The following is a 13,304-nucleotide window of genomic DNA, read 5'->3' as shown; positions in this document are numbered from 1 at the left end:
GGTCCATTTGCGTTAGAAGAAGCTGGCTTCCACAAAGGGAGAAAAACCACCAGTAGCCTGCACCCATGAAAAAGCACCACGCCCCAACCACAGCAAACAGGACCCTCCCCCACCCCTGCTGTGCTGAAATCTCTGTATACCTTTGGGCTGGAATTCATGCCACCTTCAGTAGCATGCCGCCTGTAGCAGTTTGCCTGCTAGAAGCTGAAACTGCAAGCTCAAGTTTAATAAAACACCTGAGTCAATAGGGGACCTGCATTCAAATTACCACACTCCCCTTCTCAGTGGGGGATCTGCCCTGAGACCCTTAAGGAATGCTGAAAACTACAGCTAGGAGGAAACCCTAGATTCCTGTCTTGGTATCATGTTTTCTCCCTCCCTCCCTCCCTCTCTTTTTCTCCCCCTCTCTGCCTCCCTCCCCTTCCTCTCTCTCCCTCCCTCTTCCTCCCTTTCTCCCTGTGCCAGTATCTTATTCTATCGCACTCACTGTGGTTGGTTGTGGAGGAACTGCTGCTGCCTGCTTATTAGAAAAGGAATGGAACCTATAGAAAAGTAAAGAAAAATGCTTCTGTGCTTACTTTACACAGAGAACTATGTGAACATTTATGAATAATTTATTCTGGTATTTTAAAAACTGTACTTGCCAACATAAAACCACCACTACTAATCCAACCCAAGCCCTTCATATCTGCACATGTCACTGTGGTGACCACTGTTAAAATTACCCCCCCCCCAGCAAAAGTGTTTATCTAATAACAAATGTATTAAACTTTTACAGAACATTATTTTTTTAATGTTATTTTTAAATTTATTTGAGATAGAGAGCTCCAGATGCATCTCCCACCTTGTGCATCTGGCTTACATGAGTCCTGGGTAATAGAACCAAGGTCCTTTGGCTTTGCAGGCAAACATCTTAACCACTAAACCATCTCTCCAGCCCCAGAATTTTTTTTTTGTTGTTCATTTTTATTTATTTATTTGAGAGTGACAGACAGAGAAAGAGGCAGAGAGAGAGAGAGAGAGAGAATGGGCACGCCAGGGCTTCCAGCCACTGCAAACAAACTCCAGATGCGTGCGCCCCCTTATCCATCTGGCTAACGTGGGTCCTGGAGAATTGAGCCTCAAACCAGGGTCTTTAGGCTTCACAGGCAGGCGCTTAACCGCTAAGCTATCTTTCCAGCCCCAGAATTTTATTTTTGAGGTAGAGTCTCTCTCTAGCCCACACTGACCTGGAACTACAGAGGTTCCAGGCTGGCCTCTACTCACAGCTATCCTCCTCTCTAAGTGCTGGACTAAAGGCGTGCACCACCACACTTGGCTTCCGAAATGGTTTTTAGCAGCCATTTAGTGTCCATGTAATTAATAACACACTTAAACTAATTCAGTTCCTATTATAAACAACACAAGACTGGACATCTTGGTTCCAAAATTGTGTTGGCCTTGCAAATCAAATCTCACCTTGGGGGCGGGGAACAGCAGAGAGAGAGAGAGAGAGAGAGAGAGAGAGAGAGAGAGAGAGAGAGAGAGAGAGAGAGGGAGAGAGAGAGAGAGAAAGAGGGAGTGTGTGTGTGTATGTGTGTGTGTGTTTGAGAGAGGGAGAGAGATAAAATTCATGACTATTTGGGGTAGTGTAAATTCACTACCTGACAGGTGTGTGACACTGTGTGAGTGACCAAAAGCTGCCACTGGAGTAGTCAGGTAACATTTAAGGATGATTTGGATTCTTTCACATTACTTCTGTTGCTGATGGCTTGACCAGTAGGTGGTGGAGGAGCTAGCATGTTGCATGTTCAGGCTGTGAGTGGTGTGGCCTGGATCTCCAGTGACTGATGTACCCTGCTCCTCTCCTTATGGCTGTGTGTGTTTTTGACTAAAACCTCTAGGAAGAACCTGTATTTCACACAAGAACCCAGACCTGCCTTTCACATTAAGAGCATGCACTCAACAGTATGTATGCGCTCCATCTTGTTTTTTATGCTTCTTACTGCCCTAGGTTGTCTTATTGTACTTTATTTATTTTTTAAAATTAAAATTTTATTTATTTGAGTCATACACACACATACACACGCACACACATACTCTATAGGAAACAGTTCATCCCGGAACAGTTCTTACCTATAACAGGCCTTCCTAAACCTCCCAGGCTCTGTGTCACTGCAGATGAACTCCACATGCATGTGCCACTTTGTACATCTCACTTTATTTTATCTGGATGCTGGGGAATTGAACTCAGATCATCAGGCTTTTCAAGCAAGTGCCTTAACCATACAGCCATCTCTCCAGACCCATAGTTTATATTTGAAAAGATGAGTCATGAGCTTCTAAACTGATTGTCTCTTACAGGACTCCACTTGCAGTTTGAAAAACATGTTGTACAGCTTAGCAGTCAGCTCCATGGAAAATGACCCCCTCCAACCTCACACCCCAACCTCCTAATAACTTACTTTTTCTGTGAACTTTTCCAGGGAGCTTAGTCATCACTAAGCCTGGGCATGGACAGCGCCCTCTAGTGGTAGCCTTCTTTCCCTGTGTTCTCTCCAGCATCCCTTCTTACCGGTGTGTTGTGTCAGGCTAATAATGAGTGAGTGCTTGTGGCAAAGATCCTTCCTCACTCAGCTCTTTATAAAAATGATGTGAAGGTGACTAGCATAGAACAGTGTACAGAACAAGGCAGTTGGCCCTGGAGGAGTAAATGCTGAAGGGCTACTTTTTAATGAACTCTTCTAGACCTCTCTAATTGAGGAAGAAAATGCTGCTTCCCCTTGCCAAGTGAAACCACCCCTGAAGTCAAAGATAAATTCTGGTAGCATTTTTGTTGTTGGGGCAAAGTCATCTCATGAGGAAAACAAGGAACATCTCCTGTTTTCGCCAAAGTCACATGGGTTAAGTAGAATTAAAAAACAGAAAGGAGTATAGTGTGATCTTGGATTTCTTAGAATACTAAGAAACATGTTCACTTAAATCAAATTTCACCAAACTTGACAGATTGTGGTAGGAAAACAGAAGAAAAAAGTATGGATTTCCCCTCTTGTTCTACAGTATCAGAAGTCTTCCAGAGGGCCCTTCTATTTCCCCTCAAAGAAATGGAAGGAAAATTTTCTACATAAAGGTACTGCCACCTGATCCAGCACAGTGGGGCTCACCAGGTGAGGTGCTTGGGTTCCTCTGTGTCCTGACTCTTCCCTAGTGGTGTGGACCTGAGCATATACTTCTCCCAGTGTGTTGTTCTCTGGGTATCCTCCAGATCCTAGTCATTTTCTTCTTCTGTCCCTTAGGAGGAAAACACTCAGGACCACTATGCTAATGTGTGGGGCTTGGTATATTTTATTAACACTGCTTGTTTATTAGGTTAGCTTACCAGGAAGCCTTAGTGACCCTCTTAGTGACCCACTAGGAAAATCTAGGCTTGTGTTGCTGCAATACAATGGCTGTATTAATCAGGCTTTATATCACTATGACTTAAAAAAAAATAAGTGGAGGAAGGATTTATTGTGGCTCATAATTTTGGAGGTTTGAGTCTAGCATTGTTTCCCCATTGCTGTGGGCTTGTATTAAGGCAATATCATGGCAGAGAGGGATTAGTGTCACAGAGCTGCTCACCCCATCATGGCTAGCAAGTAGAGAGAGGCAGAGAAGGCCAGCTATACCCTTTGAGGGCGCACTTCCAAACATCTGCTTCTCCCACCCATGCCCTACCTCCCAATTGCAGCATCAGATTATAAATCCTTTGTAGTCTTCATGACCTCGTTACTTCTACAGAGACTGGCTCCACCATCTGGGGACCAGGCCTCCAACACATGAGCCTTTGCGGGGACTCACAATGTCCAAACCACAAGAGCAGCTGAGTGTTTTCCCTGTAGTTTACCCCCTTTCTGAATGTCTTAGATTTTCAGTATTATAGTGGTTATGGTATGCATGAGTTCACACCCATGTGTTCAAGGTTGTAAGCTGCTTTCACCGTTGACTAGAGAGAGCCACTTCCTTGTCTCTGTCTTCTCAGTGTAGCCTGGACCAGAGGGATGTAGCAGTCCTGTGCATCTTGAGCACTCAAATGGGTCAAAAGTAATTAAAATGGAGCTTCTGTTGTGCTTTACTAATTGCCTTATCATTGATTCAGTTCTCTAAACAAGATGAAGTGTTTAAACATTATGTTTTTGTGATGTTTAATTCACATTTTAGGTATTTAATGGCAAGACTGTAAAGTTAAAGTACTGTGTCTTTCCAAGGCAGCTCTGTTTACCTAGATCACTTGCCCCTGGAGTGTGACATGACAGGCTCAGTTAAATTCAGCACAGCCCTGGCTTACTAGTGACATCTTAAATGTTATCACTTCACTAGTTATGCATCTTGTTTCCTGTGTTGAAGTGACCCTCAGAGGCTTCCACAGTCCCTTTCTTTCTACTTTTCCTAGAACTAGAATGTGTAAAAGACAGGTTTGCAGTTAGAGAATGAGATTGGAAGTTGACAACTTACTTTCTGTAAATATTTAAGGTCTGTATCAGGTCTTAAAGTGAATAATACTGGTAGGTGATTACATCACTTGCTCACATGACTGGATTGATTGTTAGGAACCACAGAAGTGATCTAAATGGTATAGACCGGTTGAAGAATTAAACTTCCTCTTAGGTGGCATATAAATGGCTGCAAGAAGAGGGCATGTTCTGCTTTAATGACTCCTGTTAATATTAGGCTTCTAGGTCATGTAGTGAAGCAATTGCTTCTTTGAAAATCCTCGAAGAGCCTCAACATTCCAAATTCATTTTGCTGACCCTGCAAGGTTTCCGCACCCCTGGCTCCACTGTTTACCCTGCATTCTTTCTCCTTCTTCCCTGTCTGATGGATAGTGCTGGCTTTTCTTATGTAGCTGATTTCCTGGTGCTTCTCCCTCCCATCTCCATCTGCTGTGGCCATTATTCTTCCTTTAAATTTCCTGTGCCACTTCTGTTCAGCATGTCATTGTCACCTCTCTGCCCCTATGCGCTCCTGGTCACTTGCTCGCAGGTCTTGGTTGAGTGTGTGCCTTTCTGTCCTGTAACCCTGGGTTTTGAATAGCCCAGGGAAGCCTTGCTTTCTGTTCCTTTTGACATCCCTGAAAATTGTTTCTAAGTAGATTGTACAACATCTCTTTCATCATCACATTGAATCCTGCATGTTTGTTTTTACTGAAATACAAACTCGGTCCTTGATTTGTAAGGGTCCGAGGCTCCGTGACAGAGGCTCACTCAGAGATTGCAGTCTCTTCCAAAGGGAGCAAGATGGATCCTTCTTTCTAGACACACATTTGACTTGGGTTTTCGCCAGGGAAAGTCCACATTTCCTAGGAGTTTCTAGAAGACACAGTATATTTGTTGGAGCTGTGCCCATCCAGGAGAGGGCTGGAAGACACTGCTTTCCCTCCAGCTCCTCTGCCACTGTGATTGGGATTACTTAATCAGGCAGACACTGTGCCTCAATCATGTTTGTGATTAAACCTCATGCTCAGTTCCCACTGGCTGACAGTTTAGGAGATGGAGCCATGTTGGAGGAGGTGTGTCACTTGAGGCAGGCTTGGAAGTGTTGTGACCTAAGGTCCCCTTGCCAGAGCAAGAGGCAGTTTACTCTTCATGCCATCTCCTAGCTGCTGTGCAAGATGTGCTGCCCAGCCTCGGCCTTGCTGCTCATGATGAGACTCCCCAGGACTAAGCCGTTTCCTTCCATCAGCTGATTCTGGTCCGGCATTTTGTCCCAGCAATGAGAAAGTAACTGCTACATGCTGGAAGAGCACCTTTGATGGCTTTTGTTGTGTCACATACTATATATGTGGGGGTCATTCATACAGGTCTAGAAAGCAGAGAACTCTCCTCCCAGCCCTGCCTGACTCAATGGGGGAAGGCTGGGGAAAGATGACTAGCCGAGGTAAATATACATGTTGAAGAGCCTAAAATAGTATCTGACAGCCTGGAAATGAAGACCAAAGATGCAAGGAACCCATTGTATGCATGTGGAACTGAAGGTGAAATTAGCAGAGAGTGACCATTGAGATTACCTGTTTGTCATCCTGGACTTCAGGCAGAGGTTCCTGGCCTCCCCAACTTTGAAGCCAGAATATGCCTCCCCTTATAGCATTAGCAATGAGGATATGATAGTATCCGATGTGTTGTGGGGAATTAATTGCCATTGTGTAGGTGAGACGCTGGAACCATGTCTCAGAGGTAAGTAGCACTCACGAGGCAGTTGTCAAGCTGCAGTGACTATAAATAGGATTTGAATAAATAAGAGAGAAAAAAGTTACCTTCAGCAGCAGCTCAGAGGAAAGAGCACATGAAATGCTTGTGGGCAGTTCTGCTTTGTAAAGTTTTCTCAAATGTCACAAATGTGGCATCACAGTACAGTGATATAGCCAATACCAAAATGCTTCTTAGTTGTTTCTTTAGTATACCAATTTGGGGTTCACTTGTTTTATTTGCTTAGCCATGTTTAGAGCACTCATATCACCCTGGAACTATGTTGAGCACCATGTGCTGTGTTAGATGACACGATGCAGTATTCCCTGTCACCAATGCTTTGCCGCACTTGTGTGTGTGTGTTTGTACACACCAGTGTATAGAAGGTCCTGGAGAGAGCAGGGTTTTGCCTGAAGTCCTATGTCACCTTCAAGTCTGGCCTACTACCCTGGAAGCACAGAGAAGACATTTACACTTTCTCCTTTTCCTGTCCTCATCCAGTCCATGCTTAACATGCTGGGGTTAGGGGGGCAGAGTCACATGCATTCTACCCATTTATATAGGCATAAGAAAAGTGACAGAAACAATGGTACCAAACTGCCTGTATTTGTTGAAAAGAAAACTAATAAATTAAAAAAAAAATCCACCCCTTTAAAAAGAAAAGAAAAGTAACAATGCAGGTAAGGTTTAAGCGGTGAGGGTGGAGGAGGCAGGAAGGTGGGCCTGGGTGAGTTGAAGGCTCCCAGGGTGGAAGAGAGAGCCTGAGGCTGGGAGAACAGGGATGGCCTGGAGGACCTAACTCAGAGTTGGATGTATAGGGCCAGTGAAATGGCATGGATGGAACTGAGAAGATTGTATGCTTGTGCATGATGCTCCATCAGGAAATGTAAGACAAAAGGAAGTGTAAAAATGCCCACCTGGGGCTGGAGAGATGGCTTAGCGGTTAAGCGCTTGCCTGTGAAGCCTAAGGACCCCGGTTTGAGGCTCGGTTCCCCAGGTCCCACGTTAGCCAGATGCACAAGGGGGCGCACGCGTCTGGAGTTCGTTTGCAGAGGCTGGAGGCCCTGGTGTGCCCATTCTCTCTCTCTCTCCCTCTGTCTGTCTTATTCTCTGTATCTGTTGCTCTCAAATAAATAAATAATTTAAAAAAACGCCCACCTGGCCAAGCAGGCCCCCTTCTGCAGAAGTGACTATAAGGGTGCTTACCAGCAAGCATCTGTCTCCAGCCCCAGGGTTATACTGTGCAGCTGTGGATGTGGGCGTCTCTTGAAGCCTATGGCACTGAAAATTTTCTAACAGCGATCTACGGCTCCTGAGTGTTCCATTGTCCAAAACTGGAGGATTCCATATGATCCTAGGTTCATTTCTGAGTTGAGGACTCGCTTTTCCTTTATCATTAAACGTGAGGTTGGCTGTAGGTGTTGGTGGGTGGTCTTTATTAGATTGAAGCAATTCTTGTGGAGTTTTTCTCCTGAGTAGTTATAGAATGTAGAACAACTGTTAGTTGGACTGTTTTTATTAAGTCATTGAAAGAGATTACCTGAGATGTTTGTTTTAGGGCACTGGTTTTGTGTTCAGGTGTGACTGATCGACAGGGTACGTCATCTGGTGAGTTTTAGACTTGAATAACCAGGGTTTTATTATCTAGATATGCATATCTCAGTCCTTCAGGCTGCTACAACAAATTATTAAACAATAGGATTTCATATCTCACAGTTCTGAAGACTGGAAAGTTGAAGTCAGGATTGTCTGGTGATGACCTGCTTCCTGGTCTATAGCAGCTGTGCTTTGCTTTGACGTCACATGGTACAAGAGGAGAGGTACCTTTCTGGGACCCCTTGTCAGGGGTGTTAATCTCATTCTGCTCTGATCTAGCAGAAATCCCAACCCACCTGCAAGCCCATCACATTGGGGTATAGAATTTGACATGTTTTGGGGAGAGCACAGATGTTCACTCTGAAGCAGTGTGTTTGCATGCTTGCACATGAGTACACATGTGACTGGTACTCCTTTTATTTTTTTCAGAGTGGCCCTCTCTTGTTTATAATTTTTATGTGTCTAACCATGTTTGTATATTTTATGGTTTTTATTCAGTTACTTAGTATCATAGTTTCTTGAAGGTCTTTCTGTCAAATGTCTTAACTCTTGCTGGCTGTGGATGGTGTTCATTTCTCTCTGCAGAAAGGTGTGTTGTCTAGAGAGTGTGGTCTTAGTGGAGCGCTAGGAGGTCACTTCTCCACATGGTTCACTCCCTCGTGTCATGGGTTGTCATTGATACACAGGTAGTTTAGAGTGCCAGGGCCCATGGGAATGTGGGCTGACCAGTGGTTACCAGTTATCCAGGAGTTGGGAGACTTCCCATCCCTGGCCTGACTTCTTTTCATTGGAACTCATAGAATTTTTTTGTTTGTTTTCCTAGTTTAGTTTTTGTGTGAGATTATAGGCTTTTAAAGATTCCAGATGTTATGTAAAAGTGTCATTTTCAGCCCCTGCCCTATGTCCTGTTCTGTAGGAACATTAAAATAAATTTCCACACATGACATTTGTACAGCATAAAGGGTTTGGAGTCAGTCATTTGGTTGAAGCTTAAGACTCTCGTTTGTACAACTGGGGAGCCCTTGTTCCACTAGAAGACTTCAGTCTGCTTTGCATTAGGTCCTCAGGTCATTTATCATGCTCCCCCCCTTTACAGAAATTACATAGGATGTCTTATGTTCTCATCTCACATTTCCAAACCCCTTGTCACATGGAACTTGGAGGATATGTGGCTGCTGTGTAAGCATAGTAGTCTGTCTCTAGTTTTAACTTTATAATTTTTATTTCCTTTAGTTCCTCTGAAGAGAGAATATTATTTCATAAGGTATAATGTGAGAAAGTGGGGGAGAGAGCTGGGTGAGAAAAGGAAGGCAGGGGAAGGAAGAAACAGGGAATGAGACAGAGAGAGGTGGAGTGAAAGCTTGAAAGCATGCTGAAAGAGAGGTAGAGAAGCAGGTACAGGAGGAGTGAGATTCAGGTGCCTGTGCCCAGTAAGAAGCACAAATCCAGACATGACCCCCCCCCCCTCAAGGAGCCAGGTCTAGAGGCTGTCTCTCTCACACAGAGGTGTGTGGTCACAGAGATGCAGCCTCACAAAGACATGTTGGCCACTCGAAGAGTCCTGGGCGGCTGACAGAGCAGAAATCAAAAGTAATCTGTCTAAGGATGTTAGAACCCAAAGAATCATTAGAGTGAAGAGTTGGCATCAGAATTAACCTGAATCTCAGGAATGACAGTTGGGCACCATGGTAACAGTAGCTGTTAGAAATAGCAGTGCAGATGCGGGCTGCCTGGGGCTGGGGCTTGCCTGGGTGGCAGCTGTTTATGGACAAACCAGCTAGGCCAAGCTCTTGATCTGGTCTCATTATGCTACCAAACAGGAATCATAGCTTATTTGGAGAAATGGGACAATAGTAACTTCAAAAAAAAACAGAGCCAGCCTGATTTAAAAATTAATTAGCTTCATTTATCCATGTCATCACTCAAAATCAGAGAAGGATTTGGAAATGTGATTAACCAAAATTTTGAAGTTACAAGCTTGAGATTGTGACCATGTCTAATGTCTGTCCAAAGGCAGGAAACAAACGTAGTGAGTGATACTTTAGGAGGTTAACTTTGGGGTTGTCAGCTAATCACATTTGGCCCTAAATCAAAGTTAACTTTAAGATACTTTTTTTTTTGAGAGAGAGAGAGAGAGAGAGAGAGGGAGAGAGAGAGAAAGCAAGGGAGAAAGAGGCAGAGACAGAGAGAGAATGGGCACCCCATGGCCTTATAGCCACTGTGAACGAACTCTAGACGTGTGTACCCCCTTGTGCAGATGTGCAGACATTGCACGCTTGTATCACTTGTGTGGGCCCTGGAGATTTGAACAGGCATCATTAGGTTTCACAGGCAAGCACATTAACCACTACACCATCTCTCCAGCCCCAAAGTTAACTTTTTACCATATGTTGGCTCCAAATTCTTGGACTCACAAGAGATCTGGAATCCTTTAGCTTTTGTTACTGATAACTGGACGCCCATTGTTGTGAACAGATTATCTGTTGCTTTGTTCTTGTTGTGCAAGTACCTGAGAAAAGCAACTGAGGAAGGAACAGTTTATTGTGCCCCACAGTTACGGGCACAGTGTGTCCTGGCAGGGAAGGTATGGCACAGTGGGTGAGGCAGCTGGTTACACTGCACTCACAGTCAAGAAGCAGAGACAGATGAAGGCTGGTACTCAGTTCAGTTCTTCTTTTGATCTGGTCTCATGGGACAATACTGCTCTCACTCAGAGTTGGCCTTTGTTCCTCAGTTGGACTTCCCTGAAAATGTTCTCACAGCCATACCCAGATGGTTATCTCCTGTATCCATCAAGTTGCTAGTAGAGATGAGCCACCACAGAGAGTATTTTATTCAAGCAGTGGCCATCGTGGGGCCAGTGTGCAGAGGAAGTAGTTAGAAGGTGGGGCTCTTTGGTGGTGTCTTTTGAGTCTCGTTTGTCCAGCTCTTTATAGGCCCTGCTGCATTTTTCTGGTTTCCAGACCATCACTGATAGGTCATTGAGTCCCACTTCTCAGTGTTACTAACTGCATCCTTTATGAACTGTGAATAAACTTAGCACAGTTAAAAGTCAAGAGGAACCGTGTTTACCAAGACGTCTTTGGAGAGGACAGAACAGCAGTCAGTGGTACTGCTTAGCAGGCATGCTACTTAATTGCAGAAGGGAATCCATCATACCTTGAGCTGAGATGGAACATGACCAAACACTCGGTCATCACCTCAGAATCTGGCAGTAGCCCCTTTGCACTGTTCTGGCTTTCAGAAGTGTTACCTTCTCTCTCTCCTGCTTGAAGTTTATTCTGCTGTGCTTGACCATTCTTTTCTTCTGGAATCAGTCTGTTTTTAACTTGAACAGGAAACTTCTGGATTCTAAATTGTTGGCCAATGTGGAGAAGTCTCTGGCTCTTGATGATTTCTATAAGGCCAAAGAGAGTATCAGAGTTGAGGAGCTTCAAGTGCTGTCCTATCTGAAGGGCCCCATGCCACCAGATGGTCTCCTTCTCTATAGAAGCTGGTAAATGTTACATGTAGCCTAAGTTTTGTTTAAGTTTGAATCAAACAGAACTCATTTATAACCCAGAAATGGCTAACGTGCAGTTTGTCTTTCAAATGCCATATACCAAAGAGTTTGTCTCACTAGGAATTCTGTGTGTTGACTCTCTAATGAATGACACTTCTTCAGCTGCAGTTCTTACACGAGCCTCTTGCAGTATAGCACTGCCAGTGATGGCCTGCCGTTGGGCTGCAGACCAGACATAGGAAAAGAAGGGGAATTTTAGTTTAATAGATCTTCCACCAAGGGTCTTAAGTATGGGTTTCTCAGAGTTTTCAAGAGCAATGTTCTCAGTTGAAGCAAAATAATCTATTATATAGTAACTGTAGCTTCCAGCGTTACACTAGCAATTTAAGGTAAAAAAAAAAGTGAAAATGAACTGTGGTGTTTCCTAGTTACTATACTGTTGTTTATATTATCTCTCTCTTTTTTTTTTTCTTTAAAGATTTGAACATGGAATTCAATCCTTCAGACCATCCCCGGGCCAGCACAATATTCCTCAGTAAATCTCAGACAGATGGTAAGTTACTCATTTATTTGTTTCTTTACAGAAATAACAAGCTCATGTTGCCAGTTAGTCTGAATTTTTATATTGCCAAGAGTTGATTCTCAGTGAGGGAGAATCCCCTTTAGTGAATCTGAAGGCACATTGTTTCCTTTGGTAGTCTGCTTTACTTTTAAGAGTTTTCCATTTAAAGCAGCTGTCTTTATTTTGCCAATTAACTAAGTTAGCTCTACATACATACAGTAGCAGTAATAATCCTAAGTCAGAAATTTCCCTTTAAAAATTGATACATAACTTCTCAAAAATATGAATTTAGCCGGGTGTGGTGGCACATGTCTTTAATCCCAGCACTTGGAGGCAGAGGTAAGAGGATCGCTGTGAGTTCAAGGCCACCCTGAGACTCCATAGTGAATTCCAGGTCAGCCTGGGCTAGAGTGAGACCCTACCTCGAAAAACCAAAAAACAAAATAAAGAATGAGTTTACTGGTCAGTAAGTAAAACAAAACAAAATACAGACCTTAAGTAAAAGTCAATTAATTATCCTTATTGTGTCACCTGAGGGCTAAAATGAACTTGTGTGCTAGATACGGATGTTTCTTTTAGCCAATTTTTGGATGACAAGTACATGCTGAAGATCTTGGAATCCTTGCAGTATGTTCTCTGTGTGCGTGGGGGTTTCCTGTCTGTCCCCTTGCATGCCTTCAAGTATTGACTAGCCATTGTCTATAACAGGCAAGATAACCCACACAGCACAGCTGCTCTTCCTAGGCCTCCTGTCAAGAAGTTGGGCATGTGATGATGGTGACCAGGATGCTGTCTTATGAGGCAGAAGTCTCGTAGGTTCTGCCCTTGATTGAGTCTGTGAAGATATTTAAGAGACTAGAAAGTAGACAACATGTTGATGACAGTTCATATATAAGAATTCACAGTGCACCATTAGTTGCTTGGCACCAGCTTTGGTGGATATAATGCTGAAAAATACTGGATGATTAAGCAGGCCACTGAAAGGCTGACACATTTATGAAAAAGTCTATTTCCAAGATTAATAAAAAAGTTAGTGTAACCCTCAAATACTTAAGGAAGGTTTGAAAATATCGGGTGCAAAGGTTGAATACCAGGTGGAGGATATGGGATGGAAGGTGTAGCTGTTTGAAGGGTAGAAGAGCAGTATAGGGGTAAGAGTTTAGGACAGGGGAAAGTGAGGGTCAAATCCACTTTCTGCAGCTGCTTAAGGACAGTGCTAGGAAAGCCAGCTGTGAGGCTGCTTGGCTCTCAGATGCAGTTCTTGTGACCTTAGGCAGTTCACAGCCTCTGGGTGGAGGACACATACTGTGAATGTCATGGTAAAAGGAAATGACCTAACGGGAAGTTTTATTCCAGAATAGCTTAGGTATTTCCTAAGATATCCTTACACATCTCATTTTCTTCCTCTTCTGGAACTTTAGGCATCATTCCTGTATTGCTT

At 43.7% G+C, this 13,304-nt stretch overlaps 1 protein-coding gene across 2 annotated transcripts in view; it reads left to right on the top strand.

The window, feature by feature from the left end:
* The window catches only part of Ccny (cyclin Y), a 117,495-nt gene that overhangs the window by 62,977 nt on the left and 41,214 nt on the right, over nt 1-13,304 (top strand). For both annotated transcript variants that reach the window (XM_004659725.2, XM_045149812.1), the window contains exon 2: nt 11,780-11,854. In XM_004659725.2, coding sequence (XP_004659782.1) covers nt 11,780-11,854 — 75 coding nt within the window. The remainder of the gene's footprint in view (nt 1-11,779; nt 11,855-13,304) is intronic.

Source organism: Jaculus jaculus, chromosome 5 (assembly GCF_020740685.1).
Source record: "Jaculus jaculus isolate mJacJac1 chromosome 5, mJacJac1.mat.Y.cur, whole genome shotgun sequence".
Classification (NCBI taxonomy): domain Eukaryota; kingdom Metazoa; phylum Chordata; class Mammalia; order Rodentia; family Dipodidae; genus Jaculus; species Jaculus jaculus.
This window is presented reverse-complemented; position numbering and strand designations above follow the sequence as displayed.